A 20,036-nucleotide genomic window follows, 5' to 3' on the forward strand; every position below is an offset into this window, starting at 1 on the left:
CAACAACCAATAGTCTGCAAGTTTTGCAATAATATGCGCAATAGACAAAAAAAAACTGTGAGCCTTGAAGATTGTACGCCATTTTCAGCCATTTTCCAGCGACGACCAGCCGTTGATGGCTTAACAGTTTAGGCTAAAATCAATCAATTACTGCGTCTATCGTTTTATTTAAGAGTTTTTCTCTTTTGTTTGTTAAATTAAATAACAATTCTGCGACATCCGGCAAAATTTTTATATTCCTATTGAGAATTTTGGATCTGGAACATGAGACTTCCAAGGCGTGGGTAAGTAATTGCATCCATTTTTTATTCAAGTAGCTTTTACTCACTTTATTTCTTTAAAAAGAAGTCTGCATGGAATAGTCTAGAATAAAATTTCTTGATAATCGGAATATTTTTGTTACCCTAATTCAGTTTTATGGACAGGGTAATTTTTCGAGTATGGAACTTATTTTTCTCCCTTGAACCCCAAGAAATTGTATTTGTCTATATAGTTAAAAATTTGTCATGCTCAACGTTTGCAAATTGTCGGCGTTTTTCGTATTTTTTCAGCTGTGTCATTATGGGAATATTCTTTATCTTTTACTGCTTATTATTTATTTTAAAATTAATTTTCAATGAAATTATAATGAAATTCATTTCTACGAAATAATTTCTCGATCATTTCGTTTACTTTGTTTCTCTATTAAAAAAAAATTGGAGTTCAATATTTCTATGAAAGAACTGGAAAAAATTGTTTTTTAAAATTATTAACCAGATGCGTTTGTATTCATTGATTTAATAAACTATATTTTGTCTATCAATTGCTATCAATGGCAATATTGGAAAGGTCATGAATCATGGCGATTAAATGTAAACTTCTCCATGGTAATTACTAGGTATATATTTAATTTTTTTTTAAACATTTTAATTTAATTTGTTTCTTTTATCCTTGATAGAATATATAAATAAGAAGAATGTCGGTCCATTATAAATTTAAATCCACATTGGATTACGACACAGTATCTTTCGATGGCTTACATATTTCCGTAGGAGATTTGAAGAAGGCTATTTTTCATCAGAAGCGTATCGGTAAAAATACCGATTTTGATCTACAAATAACTAATGCTCAAACAAAAGAAGGTATTTATTTTTTCTATTTTCTTTCTATTTTTATTTTCTATCTTTTTTTTTTCTTTATCAAAGTTGCTTCTTTTTATTTTAGATTACAATGATGATAATGCACTGATTGCAAAAAATACAAGTCTCATTGTTGCACGTGTACCATTGACGGTACAACAGAAAAGATCATGGGATCGTAATGAAGCAGTTCCGTTTGGAAATTCCAAAGAAGAAACAGCTTTAGGACGTGGGGTAGATTTAACGCGACTTGATGGCTCAGAAGAAGATAAAATTCGCGCTATGATGACGCAATCTACTCAAGATTACGATCCATCAAAGTAAGATATTTTTTCCCCTAATTTATTTTTTTAAAATTTTTGGTATTGTAATTTTTGAATATATGTTAATTTTAAATAATTTTCCTCGCAGTTATATGAAAATACGGGGAGCTAATCAAACTGGAGAAGTTCCGACCAATTACAGATGTTTTCGGTGTCATCAACCGGGACATTGGATTAAAAATTGTCCTTTGGGTTCGAATCAAGAGCCTATTGAAATAAAGAAAAGTACCGGTATTCCTAGGAGTTTTATGGTACCTGTTGATGGTCCATCGGTTCCTGGCGCGATGATGACGCCTACTGGTCATTACGCGGTACCTGTTATCGATCAGTAAGTGTATTTTTACTTCTAAATTATTTTTCTTTCGTTTTATTCATATTTTGTTTCATTATAATTTTTACTTACAGTCAGGCGTATAAGGAAGGGAAAAAAGAGCGTCCGCCTTTTTCCCAGGATCCTGATCCCGTGGTTGAAAAGCCAGAAATTCCTGATGATCTGCTTTGCAATATATGCAAAGACCTCATGACCGACGCTGTCATGATTCCTTGCTGTGGAAATTCATTTTGTGACGAATGTAAGTTTTTTAATATTCTTTTTCTAATATTGATATTGATTTTTCTAATATTTAGGGAAAAGTCGGGGATTTTTATTAAAAGGACTGGAAAAAATCTAATTTTTAGAATTTATTTGAAAATTCCGATTTTTGATGTCTTTTTTGTTTGCCTTATAAAGTATCAAATTACCACGAATTCTAATATAAAACTTTCAATTTTAACTAATTCTGAATTTAATTAGAAATTTTGAAGAACTCAGATTTTTGAGAAACGAAATTTCTAATATTCTTATAGTGATAAAAAAAATTCTATTTAAAATTAAAAGAATTTGGTAATTTTATTGACGCAATTGCTTTGTTGCAGGTATAAGAACTTTTCTCCTCGAGTCGGAGGATCATGAATGTCCGGATTGTGCCGACAAGGACAATTCTCCGGAGACTTTGATTCCGAATCGTTTTCTGCGCAATGCGGTGTCAAATTTTAAAAATGAAACTGGATACGCTAAGAGACCAATATTTAGACCACCAAAGATACAACCGGAAGTAGCTGCCGAGCCGGCAAAAGTGGACACTGCAACCGCAACAAGTCAAGAGAAAAATGTACCTAGTCAAGCAGTTGCACCAAATTCATCTCAAGAATCTGTGGAAAAATCGCCGTCTCAAGTTGAAAATTCACCAAAGCCGGTAGCGAAACCAGCATTATCGACCAGTAAGTTTTCACAAGTTTGCAAAATTATTCGAAATCGAAAAATTGTAATAATTATTCTATTAATCATTACAATTTTAATGAAATAGAATTTAATACAAATAAAATTTTAGTAAAATATCTTTATTAATTATTTTTATTATATATATTAATTTATCGTTCATTTTAAAATTTTACTAATTAAATTTATCTTTATGTTTAGTGATTGCAGAATCTGCATCAGCAGCTGCTTCTGCTTCAGCGGCGGCAACTACACCTGCTCCTGCTCCTGCAGCTACTACTGCTACTGCTTCAGCAACTCCAGCACCTGAACCCGAAGTTCCAAGTGAAACAACAAAATTGCATACCGATGATGAATCGGAAGTTCCTCCTCCACCGGGAACTGAACCCCTTCTACCAATACCTTCTGCGCCTGATGCGTTGGAGCACGAGAAGAAGGAAATCGAGGAAGATTATCCCAGAGAAAGACATCATCGGGAAAATAGACGCGCTTACAATCGAGACACTCATCGCGAAAGGTAATTTAATATACTTATACTATTAATTAAATGGGGCTTGTTATTAATTATTAAAAAAGGGAACAAAAAAGTAAACAACTGATTTCAAACTTCGAACAAATTACTGAAATACAACGATTATTATTATTAATATATCAGGGTTGCCGCAGGTCAGGGAATGTAGAATCAGGGAAAAGTCAGAGATTTCTATTAAAAGTGCTGAAAAAAATTAAATGTTTAGAATTTATAAGAAAATTCTGAATATTTGTGTCTTTTTGTTTCCCTCATAAATTATGAAATTTACACAAATTCTAAAAAAGCCTTCAATTTTTTCTATTTCTAAGAATAATTTATTTTAAATAACATATAATTCTATTGATGAACTGCCATAAATTTTTTACTTATAAATCATTTAATGAAGTATTTTTTTAAAAAATTTTAATTTCAATTTTGTTAAAATTAGTTTCAATTTTAAAAATTTTAAGCCAATTCTTTGAAAGAATTCAACTATTTTAATAAATATCAAAATTCTTTCCAGAAACTCAATTATTTTCAAAAATTTGAAGAAAAAAAATTCTTGTCAACATTTTAATTATCTTTATATGTAAATGCAAAATTCTTCATCGAAATTCAATTAATTTCTGGTATTTTAATCAAATTCATTGAAAAATTCAATTATTTTCATAAATAAAGTTATTCAACACAAGAATTCAATTATTTTCAAAAGTAATAAAATTCTCGTCAACATTTCAATTATCTTTGTAAACAGCAAAATTCTTCGTCGAAATTCAATTATTTTCTGATATTTTAATAAAATTCATTGCAAAATTCAATTATTTTCATAAATAATTATATTCATCACAAGAATTCAATTATTTTCAAAATTAATATAATTCTTCGCAGAAATCAAATTATTTTCAAAAAATTTAAAAAAAAATTGTCAACATTTCAATTATCTTTATAAATGAACAACAAAATTCAATTATTTTCAGGAGTTTTAATAAAATTCATTGCAAAATTCAATTACTTTTTATAAATAATAGTATTCATCACAAGAATTCAATTTTTTTCAAAAGTAATAAAATTAAATTGTTTTTAAAAATTTTAATAAAATTCATGGCAAAATTTCAATTATTTTCAAAAATTTTTCTTAAATCAATGATTTTCAATATTCTACTATTTTAATAAAATTTCCCAAATGAATTCAATTATTAACGAAAAATTTTAATATTCTTCACGAACATTCAATTATTTACAAAAAAAAACTTAAAATTCCACATGCATTCAATTATTTAAAATAGAATTTGCATAAATTTTTTCGAAAAAATCAAATGTTTTAAAATTTTGCATTAAATTCTTCGCAATAATTCAATTATTTTTATAAATTTTAAAATTCCTTATAGGGATTTAATTACTTTTCAATTCAATTATTTTCAAAAGTAATAAAATTCAAAAATTTTAAAATCTATTACTATTTTAATAATATTTCCAAAAAATCCAATTATTTAAAAACAATTTTGACAAAATTCTACACGAATATTCAATTATTTTCTAAAAATAATGACAATTTCACAGGAATTCAATTATTTTGAAATAGAATTTGCATCCATTTTTTTTTTTAAAAAGGCAATTATTTGAAACTTTTTTTTTTAAATTCTTCGCAATCATTCAATTATTGTTCATAAATAATAAAACTCATTGCAAAATTTCAATTATTTTTAATACAATTTTAATGAAATTTCGTAAAATTAAATTGTAAACAAATGAATTTGAAAATTCTCAATAGAACTTTATTAAAAATTATTAAAAATAATTAAATAATAGAAATCTACAATTTAAAAATAGTAGAAAATAATAATTGAACTGAAATAATTTCGAAGAAGTTACTGTAACAATATCGTTATAATATAACTCCGAGTTATCGATCTTTTCATGTTTTAGAATAATAAATATTCTATAAGTTATTGAATTTCAAAAGGTTTGAGTTTGAAATTTTTGAAAAATTCGTAAATAAATGTAATGGAACATTTTTTTGAGTATCTAATAATTTCTAGAGTGAATAAGAATATTCTTTAGGGTCAGGGAAAAAGTCAAAATTTTGTCTGGAAATCAGGAAAAAACAAAATTAAATGTTTGTGTCAACCCTGTATAAATTAGTAATACTGATTTATTACTATTAGTATTAAATATTTATAACTGAACACAAAAAAATTTATTTTTACACAAAAAAATCTCTTGCAGACAATCGCATCACGGTGATTATCAAGGTGGTGGATCGGGAAGTCACATGATAAATCAATCACATTCAAAGTCATATTCAAATCATCCGGGATCTGATGGACACTATCAACATCATATGCATTATGACTCTGGAATTCGAAGATCAACTGAAGATAGAGCTGGAACGCCTACTGTTGATGAACCTCATTTACATGCGCCTCCAGCGGCAAATCAACCACCACTGTTGCCATTTCCACCTGGTGATGAGAGAGTACAAAATACTGGTTACAATCCACCGCCACCGAATATGGTTCAACATAATCCGCCTCTATTGCCGGATCCCTATATGGGTCATCGTGTTCCCATGTATCCTCCTCATCAGCAACAAGGACCTCAGTATCCGCCTCCACCGCGCTACGAGAGGCCTCCGTACTCACAATATGGAGGTGCCCGTTCCGCTCCACCTCCTCGAGGCTACACTGGACCACCAAGACCCGCAAGAGGAATGATGAATCGTAAGTATATTCTATTAAATCTCTAATATTTCCTTTTTTGTTAAAATCATTATTGCAATAATTCAATCAGTTCTATTTATTTATTTTTTACCAAGAGTTCTCTTTTGGTAAAAAAAATAGATACAGTGTCTATATATAAATTCGTTGAGGCAAATATTAAATAAATAATTTTTTCTCCAGCCGGTTACAGAGGTATTCAACCACCACCTCCAGGTTTAGGACGAAATATTCACAATGGAGGACAAGGGTAAGTCGAAGTTAGATTATTATTAAGAGTTAATGAATTGAAAAAATAACAGTTTTAATTATATTTTATTATTAAATAAAACAATATCTTTCTAAGCAAATTTTTTTTTAATCTTTTGTATAAAAACCGAAAAACATTTTTTATAAACTTTTTAAAGGAAAAAATTGTAAACAAAATTTTTTTAAACGTTGGAAACTTGACTCGCGTTAAAAATTGTCAATTTTTGCAAAGATTTTTAATGTGTAATCTTATCTTTTAGTGTCATTGATGATCCTTTGGAGGCTTTCGAGCGCATGCTACGAGAAAAAGATGAGAGAGATCGAAGAATGGGAAAGCATCGTAGGCGCACTAGAAGTCGATCTCGATCAAGAAGTTACACAAGATCAAGATCACGATCCTTTGGTCGTAGAACACCAACACGAATAAGTCGATCGAGATCTCCGCCGTCCAAGAGACGATCCTCGAGATCACCACCACCTCTTAGACGTAGTCGAACGCCAATTAAACGAAGGTCTCGAAGTGGAAGCTTTTCCATGAGCAGGTAATTTTTTTTATTAATTATTTTTTCCCTTCTGTAAAAATTAAATTTTTCTTTATTTGTTCTTTGGCTTTTTAATCTTACTCAAATTGTTTCAAATATGTTTATTATAAATTAGTTTCTTTTATTTATTTTTTATTTACTCATTTTTAATTTTAACTTATTTTTCGCTATTTAAGTTTTATATTCATTCAGTATTTCAATATTGAAGAATAATAATTCAATATTCTTGTTTAAGAATAATGAGAAACAAATTTAACTTTAATTTTTCGTTTTCAGGTCGAGATCCTTTTCTCGAAGTCAATCACCAAGGGGTTCAATACCCCGCGATAGAGATCGTGATCGCGATGCACCTCCTAGATACAGATCTCCCGCCAGATCACCGCCAAGGTAAAAATAATTTTAAAAAGAGACTTACTTTTCTTTTATTTTTATTATTTACTTTTTATGTTTACTATTTACTTTATTAGTACTTCAGGATTGCCACAAGTCAGGGAAAAGTCTGGGATTTTTATTAAAAGTTCTGAAAAAAATTAAATTTTTAGAATTCATGGGAAAATTCTGAATTTTGGTGTATTTTTTGTTTGCCTAATAAACTATGAAAATACCATGAATTCTAATACAAAACCTTCAATTTTTTCTTTTTCTAACAATAATTTATTTTAAATAACATAATTCTATTGAGGAACTATCAAAATTATTTCTTAAAAATTATTTAATAATTTTACTCAAATATTTCAAAATTAATTGAAGTTTAATTAATTAATTAATTCTTAGAAATAAAGGATTTACAGAAGAACTTTTGTTAAAAATAATTTAAAAAATTGAATTTTGGAGAAATTACAAATGATTTTAGAAACTCAATTATTTTCAAAAGAAATAAAATTCTTCGCAGAAATTCAATTATGTTCAAATATTTGAAAAAATAAATTCTTCACAGAACTTTTCAATTATTTTCAAAGATTATAATAAAAATCTTTACACGAATTCGATTATTTTCATAAATAAAAAAATTCCTCTGCAATTCAATTATTTTCAAAAATAATTGAATTCTTTAGATGAATTCAATTATTTTGAATGTAATTTTAATAAAATTCTTTTCCGAAATGCAATTATTTTCAAAAATTTTAATAAAATTCTACGCAAACATTTAATTATTGTTATAAATAATAAAACTCTTCATAAATTCAATTGTTTTAAAAAAAATTTAATTAAAAATTTTACGTGAATTCGATTAATTTCATAAATAGAAAAATTCCTCTGCATCTCAATTATTTTCAAAAATAATTAAATTAAGATGAATTCAATTATTTTGAATGTAATTTTAATAAAATTCTTTTCCGAAATACAATTATTTTCAAAAATTTTAATAAAATTCTACGCAAACATTCAATTATTGTTATATAAATAACAATAATTAAGATTATAAATCTTTTCTCTATAAATAATAAAATTCTTCTCCGAAATTCAATTATTCTTAGAAATTTTAATAAAATTCTACGGATACTTTCAATTATTTTTGTATATAATAAAACTCATCGCAGAATTTCAATTATTTTTAATACAATTTTAATCAAATTTCTCGAAAAATGTAATTTTTCTTAATAAGTTTATTAAAATTTGTTAAAATAATTCCATTACCTATTTAAAATTTTGTTGATAAAATTCTTTATGAGAATTCAATTTTAATAATCATTTAATTACTCAAAAAATTATTTATTTTTGTGTTTAAATAATTGAATTCTCGTAGAATTTTCGAATAAAAATTGATTTAAAAATGAATTCTAGTTAAAATTGTAGATAATTGAATATTAAAAGCTAATGCTTTTAATATTCAATTATTACTTAAAATTTATTTATTGTCTTACAATTAGCATGAATTTTTAGAAATACTTGAATTTTGAAAAGGTTTCAAATTAAAATCTTTAATAATCGAAATATTTCATACTTTTAACTAAACTTTTTTTTTAATAATTATTATTAATTATATTATATTCCGAATAATCGATGAAATTTCTTAAAATTGAATTTTAAACAAATGGATTTAAAAAATCTCAAAGAACTTTTTCAAAAATTGTTAAAGTAATTGATTTAAAGATGAATTTTAGTTAAAAATTCTAGAAAATATTAATTGAATTAAAATTTTAAAAATAATTTTATAGAAATTACAGTAACAATATTCTTATGATATAGAATAATGATTTTATCACTCTGTCATTTTTAATTATCTTCTTGTTTTATAATAATATTTTTGTAAAATGTTAATTTGAAAAAGATTTGAAATTGAATCTTTTGTAGAATTTTAATTACTGTGGAAAAGTAATAATGATTAAATATTTATTTAAACAAGAAGTTCTTGATGTTTTCGAATAATTTTACAAGTAAAGAAATTCGTAAATAAACGAATAGAACATTTTTTTTTTAAGTCTTAACATTTTTTTTATCTAATCATTTATAGAGTGAAATATAATTTTATTTTTTAGGGAAATAGTCAAAATGTCTGGAAATCAGGAAAAAGTCAGAGGAAAACAAAATTAAATTTCTGTGGCAATCCTGTGTTTACTGTTTACTTTAATTTTAGTTTTACTATTCATTAGTACTTATTTATAATTCTTAAATAATTAAAGTAGAATAATTTGGTCTAACGATTTTATTTGAATTTCTGTTTTAGATTTCACAGAGATCGTGAGCGTGATCGTCCAAAATCCCGCGAGACACGAGAACCATTTAATACGTACTATAATGATCCTCCAAATCAGGACTATTCGTTCAGAGATCGAGACAGAGATTTACCACCACGTGATAGACCATTACCACACAGATATCCACCCAGGAATCAAGCACAACATAATGCACCATCAATGATGCCTCCAATAGCAGCTGGAGGTCATCCACCAATAATGCCGATGGGACACCCACCACCGGACAGGAAAGACTATTATGATTCCTACAACAGGTATTTTCGCCCTAATAGTTCTTTAATTCATGTACACGCTAAGCAGACAGTTTATATCGAAATACGTTATGCCGCTGTCCTGGTTTAAATAAGAGACTACCCATTGTGGCGGTTTTTTTTTCATTTTCAAATCTTTATTTTGAAAGTAGTAAACAAAAAAGAAAAAAGTGTGTGTGTGCACGCAGTGAGAATATTTTTTAAATAGTTAGCGTTTTATTATTCAAATAAATTGCGACCTGAGAGTGTTATAAACATTTCAGGAAGACAAAGATATAAATAGTGTGCGAAACAGTATGATATCTTCTTTTTTTTTTAAGAATTTCAATCTCTATGAAATGGAGGTTTTTTAAATTTTTTTTCTCCATGTTTTAACATATTTATTGGTTTGGAAAATATTTTTATTAGCAATTCTATGATTCTTCTATGAAGAGAAAGACAATTACAGTGAATGTGTTGAAACAAAATGATATTAATTGTTTTTTTGTATCATTTTTTTAGAGGATACAATTACATTACCTTGCAGGACGTACAATTGCGTCAATTTATTTATTTATTTATTTACATATTTATAAACGGGACAAGCTCTTTTGTATAAGTTTAAATAAACGACAAAATTTTTTTTAATTTTTCAATTAAATTTAAAAAGAAAAATTTTCGTTCATTTAAAGTCTCAAAACTAGGCAAATGAAATGTTAATAATAATTTTGAAAAGTAATTTCTTGAAATTTTATTTTTTACACACATTTTTCATAAATAAAAAATGTTTACATGCATATTTTGTAAATAAAAAATATTTACATACAATTTACAGTAATGGAGAATATTTAATTTTCTTACCTTTCGTTGATTCTCGTTCATCGCAAAAACCGGGCTGAAGAAAATAAATGTTTAATTAAAACTCTATTAAATTAAAAACAGTAAAAAAGTGGAAGAATTCATATAGAAAATAATTTATTTTCATGCAAATTATTCCACAATTATTTAATAAATTATTTTTTCGATTTTTTGAAGATGTGTGTAAAAAGGTGAAAATAATTTGAAAATCCTGCAACGTAATGTGATTAATGTAAGGAGATTCTTCTCAATATAAAAAGAAATGATGCAAAATTTGGTAAAAAAAATAACACCTGAGAAATGTGATATAGAAACTGTACCTGATATTTTATGAAAAACAAGTCATTAGATTTTTAATATTTATCTATTTTTAAAATGAAACTTCGATCAAATGTTCACATACTCATGGACGAACATGGACACAATTTTAATTTACAATTGTGTGATTGGAAATAATTTCCATTACAAGACTGTTATTTATAGAATATAAATAATAATATTAATGATAAAAGTAATAATAATAATTAGTAATTAATTAAATTCTTTAGTGAAAGACCAATGTTTTGAAGAACAAAGCAATGAGAAATTGAAATCGTTTATATATTTCCAAATAAAAAAGTATTCATAAGAAACTTATTTTAAATCTGAAAATATTTTTGAATTGATTTTAGTTTTATTACTACGTCAGATTAATAAATTCTTATTTTGATCAATTTAGGTAAAAAAAAAAATTATGTGACAAATTTATAATTTGTCTAAAATTAAAATCAAAGTCAATATGTATATAATTTGTCAAAAAATTAAAATCAAAATCAAAAATAAGTCTAAAATCGAAATAAAAAATTTGTCACTATAAAAATGCATAGTAAGTGACTAATTTTATTTTGAAAGAAAAAAGAAATTTTTTTTATTAATCTTTAAAAATAATAAGCACGTTTTATTGCTCTTTCACTTTAAGAATTTAATTTTTATTCAAAAAGAAAAAAAAACTGTTCCTTAAAGAATGGATGTACAAAAATCTGAGTGTTCGGGGAACAAAGAAAAAATATTTGTATTGGTATATAGAATTAAACATCGACAATGTTTAATAACTAAAAAATAATCTCAAAGCAAATGTTGGAACTGAAATCAAAAACATCGACAATGTTTATATCCCTTAATTGAATAAGATTAAATAACTTTTTACTGTTATTTAATCATTTATTCGTAGAAAATGTATAGAATTTATGAATTGCTACGAAGAACAACTAAAGGTTAGTATCTCTAAATTTCGAAAATAATTAATAACAGTATTAATTTACTTTAAACATAATATGAGGAATTTTATTTTTTTGGCAGAAGTATTTTTTGTCGATAGTCTGAAAATAAAGATCGAGAATTTTTGTCTATTAAAAGAAGCGATTTTTAGATAATTATCAATAATCATTATATTATTTCAAGTACATTATTATTTAGGGTAATTGTAGGAGGGGATAATATATTACAAGGAACTGGTGGTATTATATCCACCACTCCATGGTTAACAGTAAAACTTAATCTATATCCAGATATCATCAAAACTGATGATACCAGGATGAGATACTTTAAGGACAGCATTGCTGTTATGTAAAAATATCTTCTTTTTCTAAAGAATTTAGTATCAAATAATACAATGTTCTATGTGTTTTAGTTTATCGCCCTAGCGTGCTGCTTAAAAACAAGATCGAGGGGATAATATATTAATATATTATAATATATTAATAATTATTAATTTAGTTTAAATATTAAATTAATAATTATAAATTTAGTTTATATTAAATTAATAATTATTAATTTAGTTTATATTAAATTAATAATTATTAATTTAGTTTTTATTAAATTAATAATTATTAATTTGTAATTTCCAGGCACCTATTGAAAATGTTTTGCATTGTCGTAGTTTCCAGTCATGCCTAAAGCACACTCCAGAATTCTACGACAATCCTTTAAATTCCGTAGATTGTGATCTAGATTTCGTGCTAAAAATTATTTAACTTCTTCATTTGTCACATAATTTTGACCTTCTTCATTATTTGTGTGATGATCATTCATTAGCTCTTTTCGAACTCTTTCCTGTAAATTTTCACAAATTTTTGAATTTATTAATTAATATTTAATATTAATTTATAAATCAGAATTCATTAATTAATAAACTAATTAACGTCAAAGTAACGGAGAAAACAGGTAAAAAATTTAATTAATTCCATTGTCATTCTGTCAAGTAAATTATTTTGCCACTGATTCTCGATTATTAATTGAATTTTTCTATTGTAGGAATTTTCATCAATTTTTTTGATGCAACCTGGCCTTTATTCCAATCGCTTGAGATTTTTCACTAGAGACAGTAAAATGAAATTTCTATTAGCAGAATGTCAATTTTTTCAACGATATCTATATATATAGATACTTGAGTAATCGTCTGAAAAGGAAAATGAACTTTCCAGCTCACTTAAGAGTTGGCCAAATGTTTCTGCTTGTGAGTTTAGCATAAACTCCTCGGCCTTCACTTTAATCTTTTTTTTTTGCACGAACTTGAGCAAAAATTGATGCATCTGTGGTCCTACGCTTTCCGCTAATTCTCGACATTTGTTGATAAATTTATTCACTCATGGAATATTTTCGCCATCAAATTCAGGTAATAAATCTACCAAAGTTTTTAATGCTGAAAAATTGTTATTTATTATGTGTCTGGAAATTTTCCAGACTTTTATTTTTTTATTCGGCAGATGTGAAGCGAAACTTTCAAGTTTTGTCAGACTGCCCTTCCTTTACTGATCTTGATTCAGGACCAACAGTGAATATCATCTTCATAGCAAAGAAAAGTTGCTAACTTTTCTCTTTAGTGCTAACAGGAGCTCTCAGCTTTTTATAGTCGAATTGTTGACCTGCACATTATTCTTCTACCTCATATACACTCATTCCGACAACAATTTTCAGGATTTGACTGTTTTTTGTGTCGTTAATTCTTCAATTGATAGACTCAATTGAAGTATTCTAATCTTTGGTTCATCCAGTTTTAATGAATTATTTAACATCTTCATTTGTCACATAGTTTTGACTTTCATCATTTGTTTTGACCTTTAATTGATAAACTCAATTGAAGTATTCTGAACTTTGATTCATTAAGTTTTAAAGAATTATTTAACATCTTCATTTGTCATATAGTTTTGACCTTTTTCACTATTTGTGTGATGATCATTCATGAGTTCTTTTCGAACTCTTTCCTGTAAATTTTCACAAATTTTTGAATTTATTAATTAATATTTAATATTAATTAATTTAATAATAATTTTATTAATTAATAATATTTAATATTAATTAATAAATCAGAATTCATTAATTAATAAACTAATTAACGTCCAAGTTTGGCGAGTCACTCTCTCATAATGTCATTGGAAAAATCGTTATTTTGTGCCAACGACGACAAAACGAATATTTCACCCCGAAAATATTCGAAATATATTCAAGAAGAAAAATTACAATCTTTAGATAATTAATTCATTCAGTAATATAGTCTCTAAAATATCTGAAATTAACAAAAATTTCTTAAAGAAAAATATTATTTTTTCGTATTATAACAATATTAAGTTTTCCTTATATTGTAATGAAATAAAATTTTAATATAAGGAATAATGAGAATATAAATAATAAAAAGAAAAAAATGAGAAAATTTTTCCAAATCAAAAAAATTTATGTTTAAAGTCAGTTATTACTGTTATTAAATTTTCAGCAATCTGAAAAAAATGAATTACACACAAAATTTCGTCGTACAATGAAATTTGTAATTTTGTTTCTTACATTACATGGTTTATTATTTATTTTTTTTTTTTCACCAATGTTTTTGTTATTTCGTGTATAGATGTAAGAACTATCAACGAGATAATTAACCATGAGAATTGTGTTGAGAAAATTATTATTTGAAAGAAAGTAAATTACACAAGGGAAGAAAGTTTTGTAATTACAGTAAATATTCTTTAAGTCCATGAAATAATACAGAAACTTTTTTTTCCACTAAAATCGACTATGGCAATATTTATTACTTAAAAAACTTTTTTTTACACTTTCTTCTTTTTGTATTATAAAGTACACTTCCTCTTTGTATATAACAACGGATTCTTGTAAATAATGAAAAACAAAGATATTTTCATTTTTCAAAAAGCACATTATTATTTGTCCCTTTCATTTTCCTATAAATGATTTCTTACTAAAATTGCTTTAAAATATTATTCAAAACTGATTTGCATCGGATTGAAGAAAAAAAAAGATGCAAATAAAAATTAAATATTTTCTAAATTGATTTAATTGATTAAATTGATTATTTTTATTATAAAGATAAAATTCTCATCAAAGTTTTCAATTAGCTTTTTTGGTAAGATTGATTTATATAATTTTTTTTGAATAAAATTGGTTATTCGAATAAAAAGCAAGAAAATCATTTTTGTAAAGAATTTAATTTATTATACGTTTCCATGTTTTTCCATTTAATAATTAATAATTAATAATTGATACTTTAATTAATAGTTTAATTTAACAATTTAATAATTTTGAATAATTAAAGATTATTCATACAGTTCAAATTTATTTAGTTTTAAGGATAAATCGATCGACAAAGAAGTGCAAGAGTTGATATTAAAGGAAAATTGTAAAATTTCGACGAAATACAATGCGATATTGTACGGAATTTTTAAAGAAAGAAACAATTGTACATATTAAATAATACAAAATTTATATGTAGACTAAATTTTTTTAAGGATTTTTAGTTTTTTTTTGTAGTTTCTAGATTATTTTAGCGCATTAAAATTATTGTTATTAACATCAATTTCTTTCTACGAATATTGTATACAAATATATATTTTTTGTAAAGAATTCTAATAAAGAAAAAAAAAATGAAACTCAATGTAAAAAATGTTCGAACAAGTGAACGAAGAATGAAAATTTTCCAACGTGGTCCATCATGGATTTTGTGAGAATGCTGCTTTCCATCCGATTCAAAAGATCTTCAACACTGGTTTCTGATTCAGGTGAATTCAGGGCCAAACCAACATTTTTAACACATTTTTAGCAATGAGTTTGCAATGTCTTCCAGTTTCTGATTAATTTTCAACGAAAATTTATCTTAAAAACAAAGAAAAGTTTCACTGATTTTCTATAAATGTTAACAATTTTACGAAATTTAAGAATAAAAATAATAATAATTACATTGTGAATGTAGAAGCTGGTTATAAATGTTGGTTTCATCTTCCTTTACATCTAATAATTTACTTTTACAGTAAACACGACGGAGACTAATTACACAATGTTTCGTAATTTGATTAGCCATTTCCAGCCTAATTGATGACCATTTCAAAAAAGTTATTCTAATCCATTTCGAATAAGTCTATTGATTACAGCTTTGTCATTTCAATAAAGTGACTTGTTTGTCATGTTGATAATTTGGTAACTTTCTTCAAATGATTTCCAAATATTCTATACTTTTGTTTTTTTAGTAAAAAAAATACCTATGTCATTTTTGATTTTTTCTTTCAAACTTCAAGGATAAGGAAATGTACGTCTTTTGTTTTTTTAAATAATGTATTTTTCTTTTATCTCCAAGGGGAATGAAGTATTCTAAAAGTGTAAATATTTAAAAAATGTAATTTAAATATAAATAATAATAATAATAATAATAATAATAATAATAATATTAAATAATGAAATAATGTTAGCTGTTTGTTGTAATCTGCCAATTATTTAGTAAACTATATTTGCTGTGTACGAACAAGTTTTTAATTTTAATTTAGATATTTTTGTCTTTTATTTTTAAAAAATTGACATTTTTATGAATCCTTGAAGTTTCTGGGATTGTTTTAAATATTTGAAAATAAATGTTTTGATTATTTTTTGTTAACAGATATCCGCCTGGACCACCTCCGGCTAGGTATAATAATAGTCCTCATAGAGAACACGCTCATAAGCGATTTGATGACGTCGCGCCGCCCGGTACAGAAGGATATTATGATTTACCGCCTCCTGGTGTTGATCATTTAGAAAGGCCCACTGACAGACAGCCAAGAGAGCCAGCCTCCAAAAATCAGGAACCCGATGATCGTGAGAGGGGACCTCCTAGAGATGACAGGTAATTCCATTCTCTCCTGAAGTTTAATTTTCGAATTTAAAATGAACAATCGTTAATTTAGAAATTTAATTCAAAAAGGATTTTTTCCTTTAGAAATTAAATTCAAAAAAAGATTTTTTAATTTAGAAATTTAATTTTTATTTTTTTCTAATTAATTTTAATATGTATTTTAATATGTAAAACAATAGGGTAAGAGATCGTGAAGAGAGAATCAGAGAAAGGGACGATCGTGATAGACCAGCGCCGTTAATAAAGGAACGTGAGGATAGAAATCGAGAAAAAGACGATAGAGACAGGAGGGATAAAGATCGAGATGAGAAAATTCCTAGAAGAGATGAAGACAGGCAGTTCGAGAAGAGAGATTATGAGAAAGAACGGTAAATTCCCTAAATTATGCATTTTAATAAACATTATTTTTTTTATTCGAGATTTTCTTCTAATCAAAAATTCATTTTCAGCTTTAGGGATGAAAGGGATCGACACAGAATTGACGATAAGGGACGAATGCGAGAAAGAGAACGCGACAGAAGAGAAAGAGATTACGACAGAGATAAGGATCGCGAACGACATGAACGTTATGAAAAATCGTTTGTCGACAGGAAAAAGAAACGCAGTCCAAGTCCCTATGTATCGAAATCAAGATCCGAACTGAAGGACGCGTCACCCGAACGTTCGCGAAAGAAGGATCGCGATCACGACGATAAACCCGATGAGAAGAAGAAGGAGAAGAAAATTAAGGACAAGAAAAAGAAGAAGGACAGCGAGGAAAAGGAGAAGAAGAAAAAGAAGAAAAAAGAAAAGAAATTAATTCAGAAGGAAGCGCAAAAGGAAGAACAGACAAAATCAACAGAAACAGTCGTTGAAGAAAAATCTGAAGAGGAAAAAGCTGCCGAAGCTTCCGCTCTTCTTAAAGTCGAAAACATCAAACCCGAAGAATCACAAGAAATACCAGTCAACAATGAAACAAATCTCCCATCAGCACTCGAGGAATTCGACGAGAAATCCCTCGCAATTAATCCCGAGCCACCTGAAACTGAGAATTCACCGAAAGTTGAGGAATCCGAACCAGGTTCAAATCCACCGAATCCAAATTTCAAACCCATTCCAGAATTAAAAGCGGAAATTAAACCCGAAATCAAAGCAATCGATAGTTTGTACAGTGGTTTAGACGATGCTGAAATAAATACCGTGATTACGGAAAAATATACAATTCTCCCCGAAAATGAAACGGAGGAAAAAGAGGAAAAACCTGCCGAAGTTGCCAAGTCACCAAAGAAGGACGAATTTCTAGCCCCAGTTCCCGAAATTTCCAAATGGGAACGTGACGAAACTATCGAGAAGGCCGAAATACCCCAGGAATCGGACGAGAAACGTGAGATCGACGAGACAAAGGACAATAAAGTAGTCACGTCCGAAGTACTGAAAAGAGCCGAGAACGCAATTTTCCAAAAAGCCATCAACGCCATAAGGCCAATTGAAATTAAAAAAATAAGCGAGAGTCGTAAAATTTTGTACCAAAATCCAGAACCAAAAATTCTCGAAGTCGAACCACCGCGCGAACAAAGAAAAAGTGTCAACGTGACAATAAACGTCGGCAAGAACGAGAGAAACGTCGAAATCACCGAACCGGCAAAGAAAGCAAAATTAGATCGCTCCAAATTCAAACCAATACCCGAATCCCATTCACCAACTCGACTCTCCGCTAAAGAGAGACTCGGCGATAAAGTCGAAGACGACAAGGAACGTAAATCAAGTCCAAAAATAATTATCCGCGAATCGAAAATCGAACCCAGAAGAAGTCGCGAACGACGACTATCGCCTTTGGACGAAAAGAGACTGGAACCCGTCACTCTCAATCCAGAACGAAAGGTCTTTTTGGAAGAGAGAAAGAGAATTATCGACCGACCCAAGGAGAGGAACAATCGTCCCGATCCCAGAGAACTGCGAATCGATCCCCGTCCCGATTTACGCGCAGATTTACGTGCCGCAAAAATAGAACGCGAACGAGAACGCGATCGAACCCCTCCAATAATGTTCCGCAAACTCGACATTCCGAAACCAAGTCGAAAGGAGGAGGAAATTGACAAGGAAAAGGAGAAGCGAAAAGAGAAGAAACGAGAGGAAAAGAAACGAAAGAAGGAGCATCGCAGTAGAAGTAAATCAAAGGATCGAAAGAAGAAGAAGGAGAAGAAGCACAAAAAGGACAAGGACAAACATCCCGAGAAGAAGGCGAAACACAAGGAGAAAAATTCCGTGGAAAAAATAGACATCGATCAAGCTTCAATTACCGGAAATTCCGAGAGTGTGACAATAGTCGAAGAAACGAAAAAGCAACGGAAAAATCCACGTCTCGTCTCCGATCGTAAACGCAGCGTTCTCGATGAATCGAATTTCGAACCTGATTATTCAGCCACTGAGTCCGAGTCAGAAAACGAGGAGAAAATCCTACCCACCAAGAAAGCAAAAATCGACGAGACACAAGTAATAAAAGAAACCGACAACAAATTAAAGAAACGAATCAAATCCATCAGCTCCGATGATGAATCGAGTAGTACCGAGACAACATCCACCGAAAGTGACAGTTCCGATGAATCACACAAGAAACGCAAGAAAAAACACAAGAAACACAAGAAGAAGAAATCAACCAAAAAAGAATCGAGCACCGATTCTGATAGTTATACAGATTCATCTGATTCAAGTACAGAGGAAGAGAGACATCGAAAGAAATCGAAGAAATACAAGAAAAGCAAACAGAAGAAAAAGAAGAAGTCAAAGCATAAATGACGTCACTAAACAGAAGGAGAATTTTGAATTCAATGCCCTTTCGATCGCTTCGTTAGATTTATATTTTTTTTTAGAATTTATTTTCAATAAGCTGATTATTAGATATTTATTAAGATTTTCAGGAATCTTTAAAAAAAGTAATTTTGTCATTCGTTTTGGTTTAGGAATGAAGATACACGTTATTCTTTAAAGATATACGATTAATTATTTAAAGAAGAAAAAAAAGTAAATAAATTGTACAGAAAATAAATGTGTTACGGGATAAAGCGATGAATGCTTCTTGTCACATATTATTAATAACCATGAAAAAAAAGAATTATGAAAAATAAACATGGAAGTCAACATTAATGTTGTATTGTACTTTTCACAGTATGTCTAAAAAAAATAATGTAGAAATACAATAAAATATAAGAATTCGTAAATTTTTTCGCATTTTATTAATATTCACCAATCCCGCAAAAAAATTATTATAACGAATGTTGTTTTTTTTGTTTTATTCGAATATTTATTTGAAATTAGATCTTCTATCTTCTAAAGTTAGTTGTTTGCTTTTTTAACTTTTTAAATAATTTTTCTTTTCAAATGTTTCCAATTTTTAAATTAATGTAGGTACT

General features: G+C 27.8%; 1 protein-coding gene across 1 annotated transcript; it reads left to right on the plus strand.

Moving 5' to 3' along the window:
- The first annotated feature begins 76 nt into the window (after positions 1-76).
- Positions 77-19,844, plus strand: LOC122509303 (E3 ubiquitin-protein ligase RBBP6). The gene is made up of 15 exons (XM_043623262.1): positions 77-284; positions 938-1,121; positions 1,204-1,438; positions 1,530-1,769; positions 1,847-2,013; positions 2,357-2,701; positions 2,901-3,216; positions 5,437-5,930; positions 6,111-6,177; positions 6,437-6,718; positions 6,995-7,105; positions 9,387-9,671; positions 16,414-16,638; positions 16,827-17,015; positions 17,097-19,844. Exons 2-15 carry the CDS (start codon positions 956-958, stop codon positions 19,420-19,422), a joined length of 5,448 nt encoding a protein of 1,815 aa, XP_043479197.1. The 5' UTR covers positions 77-284; positions 938-955; the 3' UTR covers positions 19,423-19,844.
- The last annotated feature ends 192 nt before the right edge of the window (positions 19,845-20,036 follow it).

The sequence above is a fragment of the Leptopilina heterotoma genome, unplaced genomic scaffold, assembly GCF_015476425.1.
Source record: "Leptopilina heterotoma isolate Lh14 unplaced genomic scaffold, ASM1547642v1 Lhet_60, whole genome shotgun sequence".
NCBI classification, from domain to species: Eukaryota; Metazoa; Arthropoda; class Insecta; order Hymenoptera; family Figitidae; genus Leptopilina; species Leptopilina heterotoma.

Coding starts and splice junctions, on each gene's coding strand:
- LOC122509303 (XM_043623262.1), top strand. CDS start 956: ATGTCGGTCCATTATAAATTTAAATCCACATTGGATTACGACACAGTA. Junction 2,702..2,900: donor GAAACCAGCATTATCGACCA/GTAAGTTTTCAC, acceptor CTTTATGTTTAG/TGATTGCAGAATCTGCATCA. Junction 7,106..9,386: donor CCCGCCAGATCACCGCCAAG/GTAAAAATAATT, acceptor TTTCTGTTTTAG/ATTTCACAGAGATCGTGAGC.